This window comes from Rhincodon typus, chromosome 4, assembly GCF_021869965.1.
Source record: "Rhincodon typus isolate 14 chromosome 4, sRhiTyp1.1, whole genome shotgun sequence".
NCBI classification, from domain to species: domain Eukaryota; kingdom Metazoa; phylum Chordata; class Chondrichthyes; order Orectolobiformes; family Rhincodontidae; genus Rhincodon; species Rhincodon typus.
The window spans coordinates 116,756,197-116,783,345 of record NC_063335.1 but is presented as its reverse complement, the minus strand read 5'-3'; the positions used below and the strand labels follow the sequence as shown (position 1 = coordinate 116,783,345).

The 27,149-nt window shown below is 44.6% G+C and overlaps 1 protein-coding gene across 1 annotated transcript in view; it reads left to right on the top strand.

The window, feature by feature from the left end:
- LOC109914324 (zinc finger protein 521-like) overlaps window positions 1-27,149 on the top strand; it is a 264,019-nt gene that overhangs the window by 205,427 nt on the left and 31,443 nt on the right. The window contains exons 3-4 of the mRNA XM_048596231.1: window positions 6,436-6,567; window positions 14,842-14,957. Coding sequence (XP_048452188.1) covers window positions 6,436-6,567; window positions 14,842-14,957 — 248 coding nt within the window. The remainder of the gene's footprint in view (window positions 1-6,435; window positions 6,568-14,841; window positions 14,958-27,149) is intronic.

Below are 27,149 nucleotides of genomic sequence, written 5' to 3'. Positions count from 1 at the left end.
ACTTACCTCTTTGATCAAGTATTTACTTACCTGCACCTGAGACCTCTGTGCATGCCGCAGTGTTCAATAATCGACCTGTGGACCATCTCAGGATGTTTAAATTAAGGGCGCTTTGTAAATGCAAGTTGTTGTTGTTGTGGGAACTGCAGGAACGGGCCATTTGGCCCACTTGCTCTGTGCTGGTTTCTGTAAATCTCCAACCAGCAGCACCCACACATCCCGTGAACGAATAGGGTTATTGAATAGGGTCACGGTTGGGTGAATTCAAGACACTGAAGCCAGTCAGCCAGTTCAGTCAGCCAGTATCACATTGAATGGCAGAGCAGGTTTGATGGGCTGAATGGCCTACTCCTGTTCCGATGAATAAAAGATACTGAGAGGCTGTCTCTACTGGCAGGAAAATTTAGAATGCAAGGGCACAGTCTAGGGTCAAGGGACTGAAGATTTACAATTGAGATGAGGAGGAATTTCTTCACTCAGAAGGTTGTGAATCTTTGAAATACTCTCATGATTCCCTTGTTCAATATACTGAGATAGATTTTTGGTCTGTTGGGGAAATCAAAGGACATGTGGAATGGTCTTGAAAATGCAGTTAAAGCAGCTGATCCAATGTTTATAAGGAAATGGCAGAGCAGGCTTGAGGGGCCGAATGGCCCGATCCTATTTCCGCTGTTCTTATGAAAGATGTGTCAACTCACCTACAAAACCCAGTATTATCCCTGACTGGTTACCCCTCTGTCCTCGAAGTCATTGCAGCCAAACTTTCAGCTTCTAACAAATAGGGAGTGGGAGTCTCCATCCCTTTTATCTTCCCCCGTTCTCATTGTGTTAGTTCCTGATAACTTGCCGGTATCTATTGAGTTATCTTTGATCCTTTTCCCCTGTATTCTCTACCATTTGATTCGTTTGTTTAAACTGAAAACTCTGATTAATATCATAAATTGAATTTGAAAATCCTTTATTGTCACTTGTATTCCAGTACAGAAGTAAAGCTTTTACAATGGCAGCCTTTTAATGGTGCCATCTTAGCTACAAGTACCTAGGTGCAGATCTTACATAGTAAAAAAAAAGTCTTGTTACACAAAAGAGGATTAAAAAGAAAGCATATGCATTACTGTCCAGCGAAATGATTGGTGCTGTTAATGGCTGTGGACCTGTTTTACAAAAATGATTCTTTCTCTGAGAAACCACAGTGTGACCACAGTTCCAGATTCGTTTGTGAAACAACAGAGCAGGAGGGGTAGGAGGGAAGGAGGTTTGATTTTGTTTTTGGCTGTAAGCTGGCCCACATTGATAAGAAATTTAGAGTAGATTTAATTTTTGATAGGTTTGAAGCCTGGCCTGTTGGCACCTTCTGTAAAACGGTGTTGTCTGTTCAATTTGTAATTGATGATTGGATTCTCAAGGCTGGGATGAGCGGTTGCTATAGCAGTCTGCAGGGGCGCAGTGTGAGCAAGGTAGCAGTTTAACTAGAACCACTGCAAACTCAGGGAGGTCAGCAATCAGCGTAACTGCTTTCTGTGTAATCCTTGATGTGGTCCAGTAATCGGATAGCTATGTGAAACCATCAAACAAATTATAATCAACATTCTACCTCAGCCATTGGCTCATTTGCTGTTCTGCAGTTAGAGAGAAATGGTTTATTCCCCGATTCCCCCCACCCAAACACTTTCACATAGATTCTTACTGATCCCACATTTCATCTGAGGCATTTCTGGATCTATTAGTTACTATTTCGTGAGCGTGTGATTTGGAGCCAACTGGGGGAGTGAAGGCTGTAGGGAGATCTGATCGAGGTGTTTGAAAGTGTGAGAGGGTCTGGACAGAGCAGATAAGGACACATCATTCCCAATCTTGACAGACTCAAATGTGGTGTACAAAACAAAACTTAAACATAGAATGATACAGCACAGGAACGAGCCCTTCGGCCTACGATGTTATGCCAAACATGACTCCAAATTAAACTAATCCCTTCTGCCTGCCCATGGTCCATATCCCTCCACTCGTTTTGCATACCATGTGCTTATCTAAAAGTCTCTTAAAAGCCCCTCACATCTCCTTTGAACTTTCTCTCTCTCACCTTAAATGCATGCCCCTAGAATTAGACTTCTGGAATACTGTGTACAGTTCTGGTTTCCCTGCATTGGGAATGATGTTATTAAATTGGAGAGGGTGCAGAAAATATTCACAAGGATGGTAATAGGACTGGAGGGTTTGAATTATAAGGAGCGGCACAATAAGCTGGGACTTTTTCGCTGGAGTGAAAGGTTAAGGGGGTGACTAAATAGAGATTTATAAAATCATGAGGGGCATAGATAAGGTGACTAGGAAAGGTTTTTTTTTGCCCTAAGGTGGGAGAGTTCAAAACTGGCGGGCATATTTTTAAAGTGAGAGGAGAAAGATTTAAAAGGGACCTGAGAAGCAACTTCTTTCACATAGTGTGTGGATTGAACTGCCAGAGGAAGTGGTAGATGTAGGCACAGTTACAACATTTAAAAGATATTTGGATAGGTACGTGAATAGGAAAGGTTTAGAGGGATATGGGCCAAACACAGGCAAATGGGACTAGTTTAGTTTGGGTAACTTCGTTGGCGTGGATGAGTTATACTGAAGGGTCTGTTTCTGTATGATTCTATGACTCTATAACCAGAAGTCAGAGATTTGAAATGACTGGCAAAAGAGGCAACCTGAGGAGGATTTGGGTACCAGTTTGGATGGAGAATGAGAGAATGGGGGGGGCAAGTTCAATCATGAATTTCAAATGGGAGCTGGATAACGATTAGAAAGAAGAAACGAGCTCAGGGATGACAGCACAATGAGTAGAGAGCTACTACAGAGACATGTTACAGAGAGCTGTCAGAGAGACAATGGGCCAAAGGGCCTCCTCCTGTACTGTAACCATGGTTATGATTCTGTGAGCTAAATCACAATGGGAGTTAACTAACACGGAGTAACTAATATGGAGTTAACTAACTAACGATTAGCTGACAAGAGTCATTAGCATAATCATGGAACTGTCTGTTGCACACAGTAGGATTCTCCTCGTCAACATAGAGTATAATTGACAGGCAGCTTTGATTTAAGATATTCCTTTAACATTACAATTTCAGGAAGATACTGAAGCAACAAACTCTTAAAGCTATCATTTTGAAGCTATCGAAACATTGGATGTTAGAGAATTTCATTTTGACATTCAGTTCACTGAGTATTTGAGGTGTTGGCTCACTGAGAAACCTTGTATTCTTGCTCTCCAATCCCCATGCAGTAATGACCTACATGCCATTCATGTTTGCAATTGCTTGCCATATCTGAATTGCTAACTTTCAGTCAATAAATGTGGAGCTGGAAAAGCACAGCAGGTCAGACAGCATCCGAGGAGCGGGAAAGTCGACATTTTGGACCAAAAACCTTCATCAGGACTTTCAGTGCATTTTGTCCAAATGTACCCTGAACATCAACATTTGGGAGTTCTGGAATCCACATCGTATGTGATCCACATAATAGGAGGGATGTGATAGCACTGGAGAGGGTGCAGAGGAGATTTAGCGGAATGTTGCTGGGGCTGGAGAGTTTCAGTGATGAAGAGAGATTGGACAGACTGGGGTTGTTTCGCTTGGAGCAGAGGAGACTGAGAGATGTATGAAATTATGAGGGACATACATAGGGTAGACAGGAAGGAACTTTACCCTTTGATGGAGGGATCAATGACCAGGGGTCATAGATTTAAGATAAAGGGCAGATGGTTTATGGGAGATGTGGGGGAAAACATTTTCACCCAGAGGGTGGTGGGAATCTGGAACTCACTGCCTGTAAGGGTGGGAGAGGCAGAAACCCTCATCACATTGAAGAAATATTTAAATGCGCACTTGCAATGCTAAGGCTATGGGCCAGGTGCTGGGAAATGGGATTAGAATAGATAGGTGGCTGTTTTTTAACAGGAACCGACTGGAGGGACTGTTTGTGCTGAAGATCTCTATGATTCTATTTAAAAGTTTCAAAGTGAATAGTTCCACATTTCCCCATGATCAGATCGTATTTTTTTTGAGGCAGTGTTTGTTTGAGGGATGATTATCGACCAGGACAATAGGGCTGAAATAGGGCTGCATGACCTCTCACATCCACCTGAGGAGCCAAGTTTTGGACCTGGCAGATTGACAGCAATTCTGACAGTGCAGCACTCCTTCAGTATTGCACAGCTTTGACAGATGTGACTTTAGTGTAAGGGTGGGACTTAACACACAAACTGCAGACTCCACGGTGGATGTACTGCCCACTGAAGGACTGTTTTATCTGCCTGTACCAGTCAAAAAACATACTCTGAATTCCTAGAGAGATGTGAGTACCCTGATACAGTGCAGAAAGTTAAAAGCCTGGGGTTGGTTTTAATTCAGGATTTAAATCCATTTTGTTCAACTGGTCTCCACCTTCAGCTCCCTACTTCCATTAACTCTCACCCTGAAGTAATTCAAAATAAATGCCTGCACCAAAGCTTCTGATTTAAATTGCAAGGTTATTTCAGCTCTGATTGCTGTATTCATTCAGGTAATGTGACATTAAGTTATAGCCCAACACGTTTATGTGAAATCACAAGCTTTCGGAGCACAGCCCCTTCATCAGGTGAAATGACACTATAACCTATTGTCATGTGATTTCTGGCCTTGTCCGCACCAGTCCTACACCGGCACCTCCACATCATTCAGGTAATGAAAATAGCCAGGATTAAATTTACTCGTTCTTTATCCAGTCAATTCTCTGATTAAATGTCGAGAGATCACTTGCAGAGAATGGTGCAGAATTTACAGCATAGACACAGGCCACTCACCACCTCTAGTTTTTGTGGCTGTTTCTGGTCTGCTCAAGCCTTTCCCCACACTATCCATCTCACCCCATCAACAGCACCAACTATGCCTTTTCCCTCACACCTTTATCTAATTTTCTCTCAAATGCATCTTCATCTCAATCCCTCTCTGTAGGAGCTAGCTCCACATTCTCCCCACTCTCTCTCTGCAGAAGTTTATCCTGAATCCCTGACTGGATTTGTTAGTGGGACTCGCTTAAAATGATGACTCTCAGTTCCCTAGTTTTAGATCTTGTTCGTGGGAGCGCCTTCTCCCTGTCTCGGTATCTAAACTCTTTATAATTTCAAAGACCTCTCTCAGGGCATCCTTCAACCTCCCATTTCTCAGTGCAAAATGCCCTCTCCGTTCGATCTTTCCCGGTCGTCCCCATAAAGCCTTCTCTTCCTGCACTCCCTCCAGAGCCTCCTTGAGAGAAGAAACCAAACAGGAAATCTGATAGAGTCATACAGCACAGAAACAGACCCTTTGGTCCGACTCGTCCATGCCGACCAGGTTTACCAAACTAAACTAGAGCCACCTGCCTGCTTTTGGCCCCTATCCCTCTAAACCTTTCCTATCCATGTACCTGTCCAAATGTCTTTTAAATGTTCTAACTGCACCTGCATCTACCACTTCCTCTGGCAGCTCATCATACATGCACCACTCTCTGTGTGAAAACGTTTCTCCTCTCACCTTAAAACTATGTCTTCTACTTTTGAACTCCCCCACCCTAGAGAAAAGACTTTGGTTGTTCACCTTATCTACATCTCCCATGATTTTATAAATCTCTATAAAGTCACCCCTCAACCTCCTACACTCCAGGGAAAGAAGTCCAAACCCAGCACTGCGAAAGCTTGTGTTTTCAAATAAACCTGTTGGACTATAACCTGGTGTCACGTGACTTCTAACTACAACACATGAACTGCTGGAAAAGCTCAGCAGGTCTGGCAGCATCTGTGAAGATAAAAATCAGAGTTAACATTTCGGGTCTCAGAACCGGACCTGAAACATTAACTCTGATTTTTCCTTCACAGATGCTACCAGACCTGCTGAGCTTTTCCAGCAACTTCTGTTTTATGTTCCTGATTTACAGCATCCACAGTTCTTTCGGCTTTTAACGCATGGAGTGCAATAGTTCAAGAAGGCAGCTCACTACCACCTTCTCAAAGCACAACGAAGGACGGGCAATAAATGCTGGCCTAGCCAGCAACACTTACATCCTATGAGTGAATAAAAACAAAGATTTTCAGTTTTGTAATGCGTGGGTCAGGCATGTACACTGATGCTCTGAGGTGATTGACAGAGGCTTTCGAAACAGGTGCACTGAGTGTTGCTGAGGGTGTTTGAGGAACAGTTGGAGAAGTGTTATACGCAGGGATGTATCGCTGTAGACAGTGGATGTGGGTGTCTGTGCAAAAAAGCTGGTTAATGGGCTTGAGAATGCAACATGCAAAATGAGCCTGTCATTGTTTAACAGGTAATTGAACGGCGCCTGGTGGGATGAAATGGTGACGGGTTTGACAGAGACACATCACTTTCAATGAAAATAACTACTTTCTCTTTCTTCTACCCTCCCCACCCCGCCACCCCACCACAGAGGAGGGCCTCAACCATGAGTGTAAGCTCTGCAATCAAACGTTCGACTCCCCGGCCAAACTGCAGTGTCATCTGATCGAGCACAGCTTCGAAGGGATGGGGGGCACCTTCAAATGTCCAGTGTGCTTCACAGGTACGGGGGTACGGGATGTAGCAGGAGAACTGAGTGACTGCAGCAGTGCAGTGCCTCCCTCAGGACTGAGGCAGCTGTGAGGGTCTTTGTGTGCACTCGTAAGTCCTGGGCAGCTGTTTGAACTTACAACCCTTTGACCTAGAGTCAAGACCGTCACACGTCGAGCCAGCACAATCAGGAGCTTTCAATTTATCCTTGCTGGCTGAAAGGAAGCTGAATCATCTCACCTGACAGTCCTGTTTGCTAGCTGTGAATAATTTAGATTTGACCTCAAATGCACAATAAGAACGTTTTCAGCGGCAAGTTATGATCCAGAGTGCACTCCCTGTGCATTCAATTGTGATGCTCCTTTCTCCCTTAAGTCTTTATCCAGCTTCCTCTTAATGCATCCGTAATGTTCACTTCACCCCACTCCCTGTAGGAGCAAGCTCCACATTCTCCCCACTCTCTGGGGAAAACCATTTCTCTTGATCTCCCTAATGGATTTATCATTGACTACCTCACTGTGGCAACCTCTAGTTTTGCTTGTTGCAACGCTCTGAGCCTTCAATAGAAACATCTTTCAAAATGTTTTAAAGACCATTGTGGTTTAGGGAATTGTTACGATGCAGAAAGAGACCATTCGGCCCATCTTGCCTACACCCCTTCTATCCCCTAGTACCAATCTCCTCATGTCCCTGCACACCATTTCTATCCAAATAATCATCCAATGCCCATCTTGAATGCCTGAATTGAATCTGCCTACACTACATTTCCAGGCAGTGCATTCCAGACCCTAACTACTCGCTGGGTGAGAAAGATTTCTCTCACGTTACCCTTACTTGACTTCAGATCTACACCCTCTCATTCTTGTTCCTTTTTACAAACAGGAACAGCTTCTCTCTGTCTATTCTGCCATGCTCATGATTTTGAAAACCTCTATCAGATCTCCTCTCAGCCTTGTTCTGTCCAAGGAGAACTATGGCAACTTCTTCCATCTTTGCGGCTCTGGCCTTGAGTTTTATATTTCAGTGGAAAGTATATCCACTCTAGATGTCTCATCTTCTGGCCTCCTCCTTTGCACCTTCTCCAGAGCCAGTGAGTCCTTTCGTATAATCAGCTGACCTGAACTGTACGCAACACCACAACTGAAGGCTCTGGAACAACATTATCTGTTCTGGGTGTACCAGCCAGAGCTAACCGAAAGGGGGAAGGGAGTGGCACAGTTGGAGGGTAAAACATACTAAAGTGTCAGCTTGCCAAACCAACTGGTGTTCAAACCTTCTCAATGCTGCAGTTGCAAACCTTCTTGGGAACAGCTTGAGAAACTAGCAAGCTTCTCTTTGCAGATGTTGCACAGATTTACAAAGTACCAGAGGAATTTCTGTTGGTTTGTGATCTCATTGAAGTCAGCCATGCATTCTGGCAGCAGAACCTGGGAAATGTGAGGTGTGGTTACGTTCTGAAAAGTCGGGAAAAACTCAGTGCCAAAAAAAATCCTGGCAGGCAATTAATGATTCCTATATCCTCCGCACCTTCCAGACTCCTTAAAAGCAAAGACTTGATGTTTTTTTTTCTGTGCTGTTTTACCATGAAAACATATTGTCAATGTAAACACTGAAAGGAGAAGCTCATTCAGGTTATTTTTTTTTAAGTCTGCAGTCTGTGCAGTTTACTTGTTGAGTGCAGCTGGATATTCCCCAATTCTAGAGAGCTTTATCAGTCAATGCAGTGCACTGTGTGTGTCCACTCTCACCCAGCTCTCCCTGGATTAGCTCCCCTGCACACTTTGAACAGCAAATTCTGCCCCAGGACTCAGAGGCAGAGAATTCACTGCTTTTTTTTTTCTCTCCACTTACCATTACCCACTCTCTGCTTCTTCGGATCATACTATACAGAAGGAGACCTTTCCGCCCCTCACATCTGCTGGCACACTGACAGACCTGAATTAGCTCCACTATCCCCTGCTCTTTCCCGGCAAGTTTTGTTTCCCTTCCAGCAATTCCCTTTGGAAAATTCTTGCTGAATCTGATTTCATCACCCTTTCAGGGAGTGCATCCCAGATCACAACAACTCGAGCTGTTCTGGAAAAATATCTTTTGTTTTCCCAGCACCACCACCCCACATTCTCCCCAACTCCTCACTACTTTTGCCAACTCATTTCAAACTGTGTCTCTCTGGGCACTGACTGTCCTGCAACTGGCAAGTTCCTCCTTATTTGCATGGTCGAAACCTCTTCGTAAGACAATAAGACCCCTCCATCATAAGGTCAGAAGTGGGGATGTTCACCCATGCTTGCACAATGTTCAGCACCATTTGCAAATCCTCAGATACTGAAGCAGTCCGTGTTCAAATGCAACGAGATCTGGGCAATATCCAGGTTTGGGCTGACAAGTGGCAAGTGACATTTGTGCCACACAAATGCCAGGCAATGACCGTCTCCAATAAGAGACAATCTAACCATCTAACCTTGGCATTCAATTGTATTACCATTGCTAAATCTCCCACTATCACCATCCTGCGGGTTACCATTGACAGAAACAAACAAGAACCGGTTAGAGGCGAGGAATGCTGCAGCAAATAACTCACCTCCTGACTTCCGAAAGCCTGTCCACCATCTACAAGGCACTATACAGGAGTGTGATGGAATATTCCCCACTTGTCTGGCTGGAGTCAGCTCCAACAACACTCAGGAAGCTTGACAACACCCAGGACAAAATAACCTGCGCACATCCACACAATTCATTCCCACCATCACCAACGTTTAATAGCAGTAGTGTGTACTAACTACAAGATGCACATCAGAAATTCATCAAGGCTTCTCAGACAGGACCTTTCAAACCCACAACCACTTCTGTTTAGAAGGACAAGGGCAGCAGATACATGGGAACACCACCCCCTGCAAGTTCCCCTCCAAGCCACTCACCATCCTGACTTGGAAATATATCGGCGTTCCTTCAGTGTCACTGGGTCAAAATCCTGGAATTCCTTCCCTAAGGGCGTTGTGGGTCTACCTGCAGCACAGAAGCTGCACCAGTTCAAGAATGCAACTAACCACCACCTTCTCAAGGGGCAACCAGGGACGGGCAAGAAATGCTGGCCCAGACAGCGATACCCATGTCCCACGAATTAATAAAAAAATGTTTGCACCTCACTGTAATATCCTTGCAAACTGATTTGTCATTGTCCCTCCCACTAGTTGGTGGCCTGCAGACCACCCTCAGCAATGACATTGCAACTTTCTTGCTCCTTAACTCTAACCAAATCAATTCTGTCCTTGACCCCTTTGGGGCACCCTCTGTCTGCAGCACCCTCCTTAATTAATACTGCTGCCCTTCTCCCTTTTCATCCTTTCCTGCCTTTCCTGGACATCTTGTATCCATGAATATCTAGTCCTGCCCTTCCTTGAGCCAAGTCTCCATCATCACCACAACATGAGAATTCCATGTGACTGGCTATAGCTCACCAATCTCAGTTAGCACTCACCCACATGCACTGTAAACTCAATGTAGACTTTATTCCTTCTCGTTTTGCTGTGAACTCACCTCATACTTTACTGTTTCCTACTCTACTGCAATCTTCCCCAGATTCCTGTGGAGTGTAGTATTCCTGTCTGATATTACTTCCTGGTTAAGACCATTAGACTTAGGAGCAGAAGTAGGCCATTCAGCCCATCAAGTGTGCTCCACCATTTAATGAGATCTCAGCTGTTTTGTTAACTATCAACTCCAATTTTCTGCTTTTATCCTGACTTCCCTCAATTTCCTTACTATTCCCAAAGTCCTGTGCAGTTAGTTTCAACCCTCCCCAGCAGCACTTAAACGTTGTCCCACAAGGAAACAGGTTCTTTTGTAACCTATCAGCTTCATCTTGCAGCCAGCAACAGAAGACAGACAGGAAAGTGGGGTTATAACAGACAGATCTTATAGCATGGAGGAGCATGCTAGAGGCTGAATGACCTTCTTGTGTTCGAAAGTCCTTTGCTAGCATGCTCCCTCAGAGGGTGATAGGTGTCTGTAACTTGCTGCCTGAAAGCTTGGTAAAGGCTTGTAAACACTTAAGAAGCATTTAGAGAACATTTGAAATGCCAAAGCACACAAGGCTTTGGACCAATGCCAGAAAATTAGGATTAGGATAGATGGATGATTGATGTCTGGTGTAGACATGATGGGCCAAAGGGCCTCTTTCTGTGATGAAAAAACTTTTTGTCTCTATGAATCAGAAACCCTCCCTCCTGCATCATCTGTGCAGCCACATGTTCATCTCCTCTATCCTCTTCATCTTGCATTCGATTGCACATGGTGCAGGGAGTAATCCAGGGATTACAACATTTGAGGTCCTGCTTGCTAATTTCCTACCGTGCTCCTAAATTCAGGATTATATCCCCCTTTCTGTCACTGTCATTGGTACCAACATAGTCTGAATCGCTCGTAAGGCATTCAAGAGGGGCATTGGATGATTATTTGGATAGAAACTATGTGCAGGGATATAGGGAAAGGACAGATAGGAGATTAGCTCTTATTCATTTATGGGATGTGAGCATTGTTGGCTAAGCCAGCATTTATTGCCCATCCCTAATTGCCCAGATGGCACTTAAGGGTCAACTACAATGCTGTGGGTCTGGAGTCACATGTAGTCCAGACCGGGTAAGGAGGGGTTTGCAGGTTTCATTCCCTGAAGGCCTTCAGTGAACCAGATGGGATTTTCCTGATATTCGACAATAGATTCATGGTCATCATTAGACTCTATATTCCGGATTTTTATTGAAATCAACCTCCACCATCTGCCATGGCAGAATTCAAACCCGGGATTGTAGAACGTTACCTGGGTCTTTGGATTAACAGTGCAGCGATAATACCACTAGGCCACCTAAATTGGTACTAGGTGTGTAGTAGCTCGCACAGGCATGATGGGCCAAATGGGCGTCCTTCTTCTCCATAACAAATCTGTGATGCTGCAGTTTGCTCTGTCTCCCTGGGGTTGACCTGTTCAGTGACCACCCAGTCCATGCACCATCCTGGATGCTGTGGGAGTGCCAAGTGTTGGATGACTATAGCCATCCTCGCTGTCCTTGAGCCCCCTGCCCCCCATCCCTAGTACAACGAAGACACCCAATATCATTTATGTTCACAGCTCAATGATGTCTCCCCTCCTTGTCACGACTCACCATGTTCTGAAGATCTAGCTTTGGTTGCTGGAGCAAAGCTAGAAAGTCTGCAACATACACCCTTCACCATTGTTTGTGAAACACCCATCTCGGATTAATCTTTATCAGATCTTGGTTATTGGTGTCCAAAGGCTCCTCCTACCCCAGTTTTCCGCAGCTCTTTGCGAGAGGCTGGGCTTTACATGAATGAGTTTCAGTTTCAGGCTCTCCCATTATAATCTCTCTGTAATGATATCGTGTCGAGAAACCTTGTAGGTCACAGTGCTTCAGGTATCCTTCAGAAAATCTCTTTTCCCAGCCTGTAGCATACACTGCTCAATTATTAATGGCGTGGCTCTCTGGTAAACTTCCCCTTGGTGTGTGTTTTTTTTACATTCTCGGCCCCAGTTTGTACTCATTAGAATTGGAAACATCACTACAGTGGTTGCTGAAGAATTTGCTGTCAGTGCACTGGGTCAAAGGTCACCCTCGCGTCTCCATCCTGGGACCCCCACCCCCACCGAATCCATTCAGCCTTAATCACAGAATTCTTATAATGCAGGCAGAGGCCATTCGGCCCATTGAGTCTGCAACTCCCCTGGCTCCAATCTCTTGCCTTTTCCCTGTATCCCTGCACACCGTTTCTATTCAAATAACCATCGCATGCCCCCCTTCAATGCCCCATTTGAACCTGTCTCCACCACTTTTCCAGGTAGTGCATTCCAGACCCTAATTACTTGCTGGATGAGAAAGATTTCACCCTTGCCACCTCAGTTTAAATCTGCGCCCTCTCGTTCTTGTTCCTTTCACATCCAGGAGCAGCATATCCCCGTCTAAAATTTACCTTTATCAGTCAAAGCATAGATTATAAGAGAACGGAGATTATGTCAGAGCTGCACAGGACTTTGGTGTGCAGTTCTTGTCACCAAACTTTAGTCATAGAGTCATAGAGACGTACAGCACGGAAACAGACACTTTAGCCCAACTTGTCCATGCGTAGATATCCTAAACTAATCTAGTCCTATTTGCCAGCATTTGGCCCATATCCCTGTAAACGCTTCCTATTCATGTACCCGTCCAGATGCCTTTTAAATGTTGTAATTGGACCGGCCTCCACCACATCCTCTGGCAGCTCATTCCATACACGCACCACCCTCTGCCCCTTAGGTCCCTTTTAAATCTTTCCCCTCTCACCTTAAACCAATGCCCTCTGGTTTTGAACTCCCCTACACTGGGGAAAAGACCTTGCCTATTTACCCTATCCGTGCCTCTCATGATTTTATAAATCTCTATAAGGTTACCCCTCAGCCTCCGACGCTCCAGGGAAAATAGCCCCAGCCTATTCAGCCTCTCCCCATAGCTCAAACCCTGCAACCCTGGCCATTGAGTCATTCAATCATACAGCATAGAAACAGACCCTTCGGTCCAATTCCTCCATGCTGACCAGATATCCCTGAATTAATCTAGTCCCATTTGCCAGCACTTGGAGACGCTGGACAAGCTCAGGTTGTTTTCTTTGGAGCAGAGAAGGCTGAGTGGGAACCTGATAGAGGTGTATTAGATTATAAGAGGCATGGAAAGGGTGGTTAAAAAGCAGCTGTTCCTCTTAGTTAACGGTCAAGAACCAGCAGGTATAATTTTAAGATGATAGGCAGGAGGATTAGAGGGAATCTGAGAATCCAGAGGGTGGGGTGGGGGGGTCTGGAATGCACTTCCTAGGAGGGTAGTTGAAGCATGAAACCTCACAATCTTTATAAAGTACTTGGATGAGCACTTTGTGTCATAACATGCAAGGCTATGGGCCCAGTGCAGAAAGTGGGACTGGTGTGGGTAGTGGTATACTTTTGACAGTACAGATTCCTTAGCTGAAGGGCCTCCTCTGTGCTGTATGATTCTATGATTCATTGAGTCATAGAGATCTACAGCATAGGAAAAGGCCTTTCCGCCCATCAAGTCTGTGATAGTCAGAAGCAACCACCTAACTATTCTAAGCCCATTTTCCAGTAGTTAGCCTTGTGTGCTTTGGCATTGAAACTGTACATCTAAATAATTCTTCAATGTTCTGAGGGTTTCTGCCTCTACCACCCTTATAGGCAGTGAGCTGAGAAGTATAAAACAGAAGGAATAATTTGAAATGGCAGGAAGCCTGGTGAACAGAGGCCACAGGTTTAAGATAATTGGAAAAAGAATCAAAGGGGGAGTTGAGCAGAGATTTGTTCCACAGCAAATTGTTGTGATCTGGAACTTGCTGCCTGATAGGGCAGTGAGGGCATGCTCAATGATGACTTGAATAAGGGAAATTGGTAAATATGTAAAAGGACACATTTTCAGGGCTATGGGCGAGTAAACAGTGGGTGGATGAGACTAATTGGACAGTTTTTTCATAGACCAGCACAGATACCCTGGGCTGAATGGCCTTCTGTGCAGCGAGTCGCTATAAGATGCAACACGGACAACTGTTAGTAACTGTGAGCTTCGGTTCAAACAGCAATGCCCAGCAATAACAGAGACAGGAGCTGTAGCAAAGGCAAGACTGCAAAGTAGACAAGAGCAGAACCGAGAGTTTAAAGGGGCTGGAGAATGAGTGGGAGACAGAAAACGAGTAGAGTTTGGAAATATTATCCAAAACAAAGTGAAGAATTAGAAGAATGAAAGGAAGAGGAAAAAAATTCCAATGTGGAGCATAAATGGATCAATTGGGTCAAATGAGCTATTATAACAGTACAGTAAATGTAACATAACTTACACTGTGGAGCTATTGAGCAGCATTAGAATGAGTGTGTATAGGAATGTGTGTGTGTGAGACAATACATGTCTGACAGTGTGTGAAGGCATGTGTGTGCGTAATTGTGTGTGTGTATGAATGTACGCGCGTGTGTGTGTATGAATGTGTGTGTGTATGAATGTATGCGTGTGTGTGTGTGTATGAATGTACGCGCATGTGTGTGTATGAATGTATGCGCGTGTGTGTGCGTGCGTGTGTGTGTGTGTGTGTGTGTGTGTGTGTGAGTGCGTGTGCGCGTGTGTGTGTGTGTGTGTGTGTGTGAGTGCGTGTGCGCGTGTGTGTGTTTTACACATAACACTTGTGTCTATAGGTGGGCTCTACATCTTGCAGGACAGCCCATTAACTCTTTGGGTTTTCTTTCCAGTGTTTGTTCAAGCAAGCAAGTTGCAGCATCATATTTTTTCTGCCCATGGGCAGGAGGACAAGATCTACGACTGTTCACAGTGCCCACAGAAGTTTTTCTTCCAAACAGAATTGCAGGTATTTGAGAAGAACAATCTTGTTTCAGCAATGTAGGTTGTTGAATACTATTTCCTGAGAAATCACCCTGTTTTAAAACTGGTTTAATTATGTGTATCATTCGAAGGCACGTAGACTGATTATGGGAACAGCAAGGTGTTATTCAGCCCCTAAACCCCATCCTGCCTTCTGATGAAATCGTGTCTGATCTTTATTCATTTACTCATACTGACTCCATTATTCTTGGTATCCTTTTCAATGAAGCATTGATTGCTGTAGAATTGTAAATTGGATTGCAGTCGACTTAATTTTCTGGAAGAAAGTTCTCTTTGATTTGAATGAATTTTTTGAGTTAGATGAGGGTCTTGCAGTGGATGTAGTCCACATCGACTTCAGTAAGGCTTTTGACAAGGTCTCATGTGGCAGACTGGTTAAGTAACTGACAGCCCATGGCATCAGGGCAATTTGGCAAATTGCATCCAAAACTGGCAACAGAACAAGACCAAGTCTGTAACTGGAAGGCTGTGTCCAGTGGTGTACCGTAGTGTTCAGTGCTGGGTGTCTCGCTGTTTGTTGTGTACGTTAATGATTTAGACATGAAGGTAAGAAGCATGATCACTAAGGTCACAGATGACATGAAATTCAGTTGCTTGGTAAATAATTAGGGCAAAAGCCTTGGACTCCAGGTTGATATAGATGGGGCTGGTCAGATGGGATTGTGCAGTGGCAAGTGAAATTCAATCCTGAAAAGTGTGAGGTAATGAGTTTTGGGAGGACCCCCAGGGCAAGGGAGTACACAATGAATAATAGGACCCTAGAAAGTACAGATGGTCAGAGGGAGCTTGGTGTGGTTGTCCATCGATCCTTAAACGCAGCAGGACAGGTCGATAAGAAGGCATATGGGATATACCTTTATTAGTCAAGACATTGAATACAAGAGTGAGGAAGTTTTGATGGAGCTCTGTATAACCCTGTGAAAGTAGGAAGCATACATGATTGGCTGAGATCGTATTTAATGGCAGAGCAGGCTCAAAAGGCCAAATGGATGACTCCTGCTCCTATTTTCGATGTTTTCTAAGCATGGCATTCTTTTAGTGGTAAGGGGTTTCCTCACTTCCCAGCTGAATGGCTGGCTTGCATTGTAAAGTTACGTCTATCTGTTCTCAACACTCCAGCATGCGAAGGAAATTTCTGTCTATCCACCTATCAGATCCTTTCAGAATTCATAAAAACCTCAATTGAATCATTCACAAACATTTCATATTCCAGGGAACACAAGTCTAATCAAGGATGATCTGTAAACACAAACCTTATCAAATGCAGTGACCAGTTTACCTTTCCATACACAATGACACAAAACAAAATTCCATCCTTAGTTAGATTATGGCACAGTCAATGTGTCCACCCTCTGCCCCATTTATTTAAAGTGTGTTTTTATTTGTTTTTGAAATGTGGCTGTCACTATTACCCATCCCTAGTTGCCCTTTGAGAAGGTGGTGGTGAGCTGCCTTCTTGAACCGCTGCAGTGCACATTGTGTAGGTAGACCCACAACACCCTTAGGGAGGGAATTCCAGGATTTTGACCCAGTGATACTAAAGGAACAGCGATATATTTCCAAGTCAGGATGGTGAGTGGTTTGGAGGGGAGCTTGCAGGGGGTGGTGTTCCCATGTATCTGCTGCCCTTGACCTTCTAAATGGAAGGTTTGGAAGGTGCTGTCTAAGAATCTAAGATATTGTGTAGATGGTACACATACTGCTTCTAGTCTCAGTAGTGGACAGTGTAGATGTGGTGCTAATCAAGCGGCTGCTTTGTCCTGGATGGTGTCAAGCTTCTTGAGTGTTGTTGGAGCTGCACCCATCCAGGCAAGTGGAGAGTATTCCATCACACTCCTGACTTGTGCCTTGATCATAGAATTCATAGAATCCCTACAGTGCGGAAACAGGCCCTTCAGCCCAACAAGTCCACACCAACCCACAGAGCATCCCACCCAGACCCATCCCCCTATAACCCACTTAATCTACACATCCCTGACCACTATGGGCAATTTAGCATGGCCAATCCACCTAGCCTGCACATCTTTGGACTGTGGGCGGAAACCCACACAGACACGGGGAGAATGTGCAAACTCCACGCAGATAGTCACCCGAGGGTGGAATCAAACCCGGGTCCCTGGCGCTGTGAAGCAGCAGTGCTTGCCACCATGCCACCGTGCCACCCCCTTTGCATAACTGGCAATGGTGGGATACGAACCCATGCAACCTCGGAAACTGGAACCTGAATCCAGCACCATGTGTACTTGTGCTGCACTACCACACAAGTGGATAGGCTTTGGGGAGTGAGGAGGAGAGTTACTCAGTGCAGGATTCCTAGCCTCTGGTCTGTTCTTGGAGCTACTATATTTCAAATCACAAGGGTTTTTTTTGTTGGGGTTTTTATATCATGTATTAGTTGCTCTAAGGCCAGGGGTTGGTTTAGCTCAGCTGGCTGGATGGTTGGTCTGCAATGCTGAGTGGATGCCAACAGTGTGGGTTCAAATCCTGTACCAGCTGAGGTTACCATGAAGGACTCTCCTTTTCAACCTCTCCCCTCACCTGAGGTGTGGTGACCCTCAGGTTAAACCAACACCAATCGTCTCTCTCTCTCTAATGAGAGGGCAGCCCTTTGGTCTGGCAAGATCATGGAAACACAACAACAACAGCCCTAAGGCTGACTGTGCCAAAGTGGGGGTCAACAACCCAAGTGGGGAGGGGGTGGTGAGATGGAATTTGGGCTCCCAAAACTGCAAACATCAGTAACTGCAAAGTTATAACAGCTGAGCTTCTGCTGTCCTCCACTCCAATCGTACAGTTCCCTCTGAGGGACCACAACAATTTCCAAGCCTTGCTACGGGGGTCACAGCAGGTAAATTTTTGAGAAGCTCTGTTCTTAGAGATAACACTAATTATCATGTGCATCTTAGTAACTACCTGTAGCTTGCTTTTTTCTCATTCTCACATATTCCTTGTATGTACTGGAATAAAAGTTTCAAACAAATGGGGAGATATTTACCCTCTCTCCATATTGACATAGCTATTCTACCCTAGATAGAGGACTTTCTTTTTCCCTATGCATGCTGGGTAAAGAGCCTGCCATTCTACCAGGGCTGTTCTTTCCATAACAGTGGAGCCACATCTCACTGACCAGCATGCACTGACATCCCAGGAACCTGGGAGCAGAACTGAAGCAAGTTGCAAAGGGAATCCCCAATCTGTTAACCAGAGAGAGGTGAGAATGCAGAATAATGGAATGGACCTATTTCCTCCCTTACACACCTTAATTCACACCCAATTTACATCTCTATCACTCCTGTAATTCCACTAACACCCCCTCGGTCTTTTGCTCTGGGCACCCTCACCATCTGTTCTACCACCACCACCTCCCTCCTCACTCCCATGCACACAAGGTCACCAACATTAAAATCAATCATCCTCCAGCTCCTTTAAGTTCCAGAGAACAGTCTGACCGGAATTGAAACGTTAACTCTGTTTCTCTCTTGCCATAGCCGCAGCCAGACCTGCTAAGTTTCTCCAGCATTCTCTGTGTTTGTTTCATATTCCCAGCATCCACAGAACTTCATTTTTATTTGAGAATGTGGAGTTTACCATAACATGGTGTGGTTGAAGTTAATAGTGTAGATTAAGGTGATACTAAACACCCATCTGAGGGAGATGGGAATGAAAGGTTAAGATGATAGATTTAGATGAGAAAAGAATGGAAAAAGACTTCAGCAAAAATCCAACATGGACTGATGGGCCAAATGGCATGCTTTGGTGTTAGTTATCCATTTTAAAGTCCAACTGTTTTATAAATGGCTATGTACCTCATGTTACAAGTTATAGATAATACATTAAAGACCGAACATCGTTTGCAATTTTCAAATACTTGTCATTTTAGAACACCCTTTATTCTCCAGATAGATGGATCTGATCCTGAGTTGGTTTTCCACTCCATATCGCAGATGATACCATGGGCAGGTATTGGCTCTGAAAGGATGCTTTACACCAAAATCAATCACTTTTTAATTTATCCATGGGATAGGGGCTTGGGCAGCATTTATTGCCCAGAGGGGAGTTCAGAGTCAACCACATTGCTGGAGTTACATGTAGGCCAGACCAGTAAGGATGGCAGTTTCCTTCCCTAAATGACATGAGTAAACCAGATGGGTCTTTCCCCAACATTAAGCAATGGTTTCACGATCATCAGTAGATTCTTAATTACAGATTTTTTAAAATTTGTGTTTAAATTCCACATCTGCCTCAACAGGATTCGAAATCCGGTCCCAATGACATTTTCTGGGCCTATGGATTAATAGTCTAGTGAAAATACCCCTAATCATCACCTTCCCATTAACGCATTTCCAGGCGGAAAATCAATCATTTCAGCCATATCATAGAATCATAGAGTTACACAGCACGAAAACAGACCCTTCGGTCCAACTCATCCATACTGACCTAGTCCCATTTGCGAGCATTTGGCCCATACTCCTCTAAATCCTTTCTATTCATGTACCCATCCAAATGCCTTTGAAATATTGTATTTGTACCCATCTCCTCCACCTCCTCTGACAGCTCATTCAGTAGACACATCACCCTCTGCGTGAAAATGTTATTCCTCAGGTCCTTTTTAAATCTTTCCCCTCTCCCCTTAAACTTATGCCCTCAGGTTTTGGACTCTTCTACCCTGTAGAAAAGACCTTGTCTATTCACTCTATCCATGCTCTGCATGATTTTATAAATCTCTATAAGGTCAGCCCTTAGTCTCCGATGCTCCAGGGAAAATCAAACCAAAAGAGTTTGCAATATCCAGTTGCTAATCTCTGAGCTGTAGTTCACTGCACCAACATCATGCACTTATGTTGTGCCTTTAACATTACAAATCCTCCCAAGGAAAGCCCTGACAATGTCGAGAGGCAACATTTGACATTGTGACACATCAGGAGAAATTTGAGGAAATGATCAAAAACTCGGTCAAAAAGGTGGACATTAGGAAATGAAATAGGAGCAGGAGCAGGCCATTCAGCCCCTTGAGCCTGGTCCACCATTCACTTAAGATTGTGACTGATCTGATTGTGACCTCAACTTTACATTGCTGCCTACCTCTGATAATCTTGAACTCTCTTTCTAGTTAAGAATCTATCTTCTTCTGCCTTAAACATATTCAATGACCCCATCTCCACTGTTTTAAAGGGAAGAGAATTCCACGGGCTCATTACTGCTGAGAGAAAAATAATCCTCATCTCTGTCTTCAATGGGAAGTCCTTTAATTTTAAACTGTTCCCTAGATCCAGGCTCTCTTACAAGGGAGAACATCTTTTCAGTGTGCATTCTATCAAGTCCCCTCATTGATTTAAATTCTCACTCTTCTGAATGCTAAGCGTATCCAACTTTTCCATCCCAAGTATCAGTTGATTTAAGGAGCAGCCTAAAGGAAGAGAAAGGGTTGGAAAGGTTGAGGGAGGGAATTCCAGGGTTTGGAGCCCTAGGCACCTGGACGTCATGACCATGGATAGCAGAGCAATGGGAATCAGGGATGGGGACAAGCCAAGAACTGGAGGAACATGGAGATCTTGGAGGGCTGTAAGGGCTAGAGGGTTCACAGAGATAGGCAGAGGTTAAAAGTATCGAGGGAATTGTAAAACATGGATGTAGCTTGCACTGAATCTAGAGCAATGTGAGTGGAGGGTTTGTTTTTGTCTATCTGATTTCAAAATCTGCACATTAATCAACTCTGGATTAAAGAGAAACAGGGAGTGGAAATCCTGTGTTGCCAACTGTTTGTTGCATTTTTCATATTGGACACAGGAGTTCCAAGGGGAAGGTAATTTGTATCATGGGAGCAGCAAATCTGCAGAGAATCATATTTACAGTCCTCGCAGCCCAGTTATGGTGTGGAAACACACAAGAAAATTATATTGAAACACTTTACCTAAACTCAAGAATTTATGTGCATTCCAGTGTCTGAGAGAACAGCAGCTCACAAACAGACAATTGCAAATGTATTAAGAAGGAACAAATCCCTCATTCCTCACCAATCCTGTTGACAGGCTTCAGTTCCTTTAGCAGCACCTCATCCCTTTGTGTTTATCTCTGGGGTTTTGGTATTCCTAGTGTTTATTGCCCAAATGGCAGTTAAGAGTCAAACACATTGTTTGAAATCACACAGAATAGGTACAGGCAGCAGTTTTCCCTCCTGGAAGGGCATTAGTGATCCAGAGGGGTTTTTGTTTGTAACATTATTCAGCTTGCTTTTTAATTCCAGATTTTTAGTTGAATTCAGATTGCATGGTAGGATTTGAACCCATATAACCTGAGGTTCTGATTACTACTCTAGTGACATTCCCACTACTCTACATGACTACACTTGAATTTAACAAAATAAAAACTGGAATAAAAACCCTGACCCAGACGAAACCAGCAGTAACACTTGGTCGTATTAGAACACTGCTCTGAGATATAGACCAGAATGCATTGTTTGTAGCTTTTACTGGTTTTTCCTTCTGGGATGGTGACTATTTAACTAATATGTAACTGTCATAATGTCCTTACCCAGTCTGGCAATTCTTAACTGCCCTCTGAAATGGCCCTGACAAGCCATGGCAAGCAATGGGCAATGCCTGGGCCATGCCAGCGATGCCATCATCCCGTGAAAGATAAAGAACAGAAGGCAACAGTCTTGAAAACTCTAGCTGAACACTTTGGTAACAATTCCAAATGGAGATTCAGTGCTGGATTCTGCTTCAGCTTTGAAGGTTAAGTGCTCTCCCTCAGGCACCATTGACATTGTCCCACATTTGCAAACCATTACCCCTGAAAGTACATCCACACTGTTCTGATTGTCTGGACATAAACAAGGTTTGACTTGTTCATGCTCACCTCACGCACAACTCTTCAATTGCAACAACTGGCATACATGTAGTGCCTTTGATGCAGTAAAACCTCCCCCATGTCGTCAAGGTCCGTAAAGAGACAATTGGTCAGGGAGTGGCCAAAGGGGTAAGGTTTTTGAAAGAGAGCAGTGGGAATCGAGCTCGGAGTCCCAGGCAGCTGAAGGCACCACCACCAACAGTGGAAAGACTGCATTTAGGTGATTCGCTAGAGGCCAGCATTGGAGGAGCGTAGAGATCTCAGAGGGTTTTGGGACTGGAAAACACTACAAAAATCACAGAGTTATAGAGTTGGATAGCATAGAAACAGGCCCTTTGCCCACCATGTCTGTGCTGACCAACAAGCACCAAACTACATTAATCCCATTTACCTGCACTAGGTCCACAGTCTGCTATGCCCTGGTATTTTAAGTGCTCATCCAGATGCTTCTTAAATGCTGTAAGAGTACTTGCCTCCATTACCCTGTCAGACAGCATGTTCCATATTCCTACCACCCTCTGGGTGAAAAACCTTTCCTCAGATTGTCTCTAAACCACTTACTCCTCATCTTAAACTTATGCCCTCTGGTCTTAGACACATTTATCATGGGGAAAAGATTCTTACGATCTACTGTGTCTATGCCACTCATAATTTTGTATAGCTCAATCAGATCCTCCCTCAGCCTCCTCTGCTGCAAGGAAAACAAACCCAGCCTATTTCAGTCTCTCCTCATAACTAAGGCTTTTCATCCCAGGCAACATCCTGGTGAATCTCCCCTGCACCCTCTCCAGTGCAATCAACTCCTTCTGACAGTGCGGTGACCAAAACTGCACACAGTATTCTATCTGTGTAGTAACCAATGTTTTATAAAGTTGCAACAAGACTTTTTTCCTCCTATATTCTACACCCCGCCTAATGAAGGCAAATATCCTGCATGCCTTCTTCATCACCCTATCTACCTGTGCTGACACCTTCAGGGATGTGTGGACTTGTACACTAAGGTCCCTTTGCTCCTCACTTACCATTCATTGTGGAGATCCTTCCCTTACTAGACCTCCCAAAATGCATCACCTTGCACTTAGCAGGATTAAATTCCATAGGGGAGATGGGAAAGATGAAACCAGGGGGACTTTGAGGATTTTGAAATTGAGGTGTTGCTGGATTGGTAGCCAGGATCTGCTGGAAGGATGGGAGATAGGATATGGGTGAGATTTGTATACGGGTGCAGGAAATGGGAAGTTGCCGACGGAGAGATAACAACCTACGCCTTTTGCTGTCCCTATAGGACTGTACGGCTGAAGAGACAATCACAGACACATGTAAACATAGAAGATAGGAGCAGGAGGAGGCCATTCGGCCCTTTGAGCCTGCTGCGCTATTCATCACAATCATGGCCGATTGTCCAACTCAACAGCTTAATCCTGCTTTCTCCCCACAACCTTTGATCCCATTCACCCCAAGTGCTATATCTAGTCACCTCTTGAATACATTCAATGTTTTGGCATCAACTACTTCCTGTGGTAATGAATTCCACAGGCTCACTGCTCCTTGGGTGAAGAAATGTCTCCTCATCTCCATCCTACATGGTCTACCCCGAATCCTCATACTGTGACCCCTAGATCTGGCCCTTGAACAGCTCGAACAAGCTAACTGTCCTCGCTCGCAGCTTTTGCACTCCTCGACTGGTCTTGATCAGCGGCTGCATGATCACTCCATCGTATAGTGACAACAGCATTATATCAGGTTGTAACTCTGCTGATGCCTCAGGTGTAACAAGAACAAAAAAAAACACCAGACAACACAAGCCTCTAACCATCAACCACCTCTTCTCCTCCTTTTGCTGAATTTCGAATCCAACAAGTCTCTGGAGATGAAGGACACTGACTGCAAATTCTGAACTCTTGACAGATCCGTGACAGGTAGAATTTCTCAGAGGAAATGCGAAGCAGCATTTTGATAACCTGCAGCTAGGACATGCTCATTTCTCTTGCACTCAAGCCTACAGTAAAATCAGGACAGAAAGGACATGCTTCAGATATGTTTGAGGGTTCTCTAGGGTACACAGAATCATTTGAGATAGTGCAGTTGTGCATTTCAGCCTACAGTTTGGTCAGTTATTATTTCTTTTTTTCTCTCTGTACGAACTGAAATTTTAAAATCCTGACAGGATGCATGACAGGTGAATTTTTTTTCGAGCTAACACCAGTTTGTAAGAGGCTGTTCTCTTTTGTTTCCCGGCTTTTCGTTTTTTGCACAGAAGGGAGGTGGGAGGGCAGCGTTCTGTAAGCATCCCTTAGAGGCAAAGTGTAACTTATCTAGCTCTCTCTGGACACCATTCACTGACCAACCCCCCCAACTTCCCGACCCACACCTCCATCCCTGAACCAGCCTTCCATCAGCAATGGTCCTGAGGCAAACAGACAGACACCAGGAGTGAGTTTGCAACCAGGAGGCTGGGCATGCTTAAAGACAGGGAGGATGGAGGCTTGTTCTCAGACTGAGCAGAGTAAGTGTTTAACACTGGTTCATTGGCTTACAAATTTGATTTACTTGTGAATTTTAATTCGTGTCTTAAAAACAGACAATCTGCCAGTTGATCTTCCAATTGATTTCTAAGCCATTATTCTAGGTATGTATTTGGAGCCAAAGATTAAAATAAACACATACACACAGATGGAACAAAGGCACTGAAATATTCATACAAGAGATTCAGTTAAGTGGCCTTCTGCCAGAAATTACAGAATCTGTGCAGACAGTGTTGCTGTGGTCACACTCAACGTCTTCACTGATTCTGATTGAAGCTATCGTTTTCATAGAATCATAGAATCCCTACCATGTGGAAGCAGGCCATTTGGCCCGTTGAGTCCACATTGACCCTCCAAAGAGCATCTCACCCTGACCCATTACCCCCCCCACCCCCCATCCCTGTAGCCCTGCATTTCCCATGGCGAACCCACATAGCTTGCACATCTCTCGACACTAAGGGACAATTTAGCGTGAACCTGGACATCCTTAAACTGTGGGAGGAAACCAGAGCACCCGGAGGAAACCTGCGCAGACACGGGGAGAATGTCTACACTACAGACAGACAGACGCCCGAGGGTAGAATTGAAGCTGGGTCCCCGGCACTGTGAGGCAGCAGTGCTAACTACTGAGCCACCGTGCTGCCCTATAAGTCTAATTTGAACAGGCAAGTGTAGAGAGGGTGCAGAATATTAAAGACGCACCCCTTAGCGAATGGGACTGGTCTCTCTGGGAGAGGAGAAGGCTGATGGGAGATTTATTGGAGGTTTACAAAATAATAAGTGAGCTGGGTAGAGTCACTAGGGAGAAAGTATTCCTGCTTGTAAGAGGAGAAAGAAGAGAGGGGCATAGATTTAAAGTGATGTCTAAATGAAACAAGGGTGATGTGAGAAAAACCTTTTTCATCCAGCGAGTAGTTAGGGTGTGGAATGCACTGCCTGGGAATGTGGTGGAGGCAGGTTCAATTCAGGCATTTGAGAGGGGCATTGGATGGTTATTTGGATGGAAATGGTGAGCAGGGAGATGGGGAATATTGCGCGGTTTAGGGTCACATAAACCTTGTCTGAACATTGACAACGGTCTTTCCCTCCATTGCACGTTCTTCATCATTCATATCCCATTTTTGAAAGTGAATGGCATGAATGTTCCCAGCAGGCCAAGCAGCATCATAGGAGCAGAGAGGCTGACGTTTCGGGCCTAGAAGGGTCTTTTCTGATGAAGGGTCTAGGCCCGAAACGTCAGCCTCTCTGCTCCTATGATGCTGCTTGGCCTGCTGTGTTCATCCAGCCCTGCACCTTGTTGTCTCGGATTCTCCAGCATCTGCAGTTCCTACTATCTCTGGCATAAACGTTCCAATGTCCCAAGTGGTGAAATTTGGTCATGAGTTTGTGTTCAGGAACCTGGGGAATTCAGATTCAGGGAATTGGGTGAGAAACACAGGAACCCACCCGGGAAATGCTGTTCCGGTTAATATTTAGTTGAAGTCTGAGATTAACAAGTGGACCTGAACTGAGCATCACATCTGGCCACTGCCCTCCTGCTTGACTGGCACCACATCCACAAACACCCACGCCCACAAGGTGAATAGCTTTGACCACCTTATCCTTCTTTTCAGCAACTTCTCTGCGACTGAGCGACTGAACGAGTTTCTCCTTCTTCCCTGTTATCAAAAGAAAACTCTTTGTAGTGAGACGTGAAAGAGTTAATGTTGTCTTTTAATGATGCAGTTTGTCTAAGAGCCTCGACAGACTGATGTGGATAGGTAAGGACGATAACCCTGGGTCTGAGATCTCTGTTAAGCTGGATCAGGGAGACTGAAAGCCTTGAGCTTAGCTGGCTCGAGCCTGGGAATGTTCTGATCCCAGTGGGCAATGTTGGAGCTTTAAGACTGAGCCAGTTTTCACATTGTGGCTGATCTGCAAGAGGAAATAGTGATTTTGTTTCTTAAAAGTGGGTCTTTCTTGCGCTTAAGATTTGGTCTGGATTTGGAGCTGATCGTTTGGAAGCCATTTGCACATCTCTAATGTGTACGCTGCTTGTTATCTTCCTAAGTTGATGAAACCATGACATGGATATACAAACAGGTGTGGCCTATTCTGTGTCAGCATTACAACAAGTTCCTGGCAATGGAGGCACAGCCTCAGAGGAAGGGTCATCTCAATGAACAGGAGTCGTCCATTCAGCCCCTCGAGCCTCATTGAAATATTGGATTCTTAAGGGGCTTGACAGGGTAAATGCTGAGAGGGTGTTTCCCCTCATGGGAGAGTCTAGCACCAGAGGGCATAGTCACAGAATAAAGGGGCACCAATTTCAGACTGAGATGAGGAGGAATATCTTCTCCTAGAGGGTTGAGAGTCTTTGGAACTCCTTGCCACAGAGAGCTGTAGGGACAGAGTCCGTGTGTTTATTTAAGGCTGAGATCAATAGGTTCTTGATCAGTAGGAGAATCAGGGGAAAGGGCAGGAAAGTGGACGAGAGCAACGTTGGATCAGCCATGTTCCTATTGAATGGCAGAGCAGGCTCAAGGGGCCCACTCCTGTTCGTATTTCTTATGGTTTTATGAAGCCTGCTGTAGTATCAAAAAGATCAATAAAACCTCCATCTTCCCTCCTAAACCCAATAACCTTTATCTCCCTTGCTCACCAGCATTTGTCTATGTCTGCTTTAGCAATACGCAATCTCTCTGCTTTTATTACCTTTCAGGAAGTGAATTCCAAAGACCCTTTGGGAATAAAAGATTGTTCTCATTCCTCCCTTAAATGGGCAACGTGTAGTTTTGAAATAG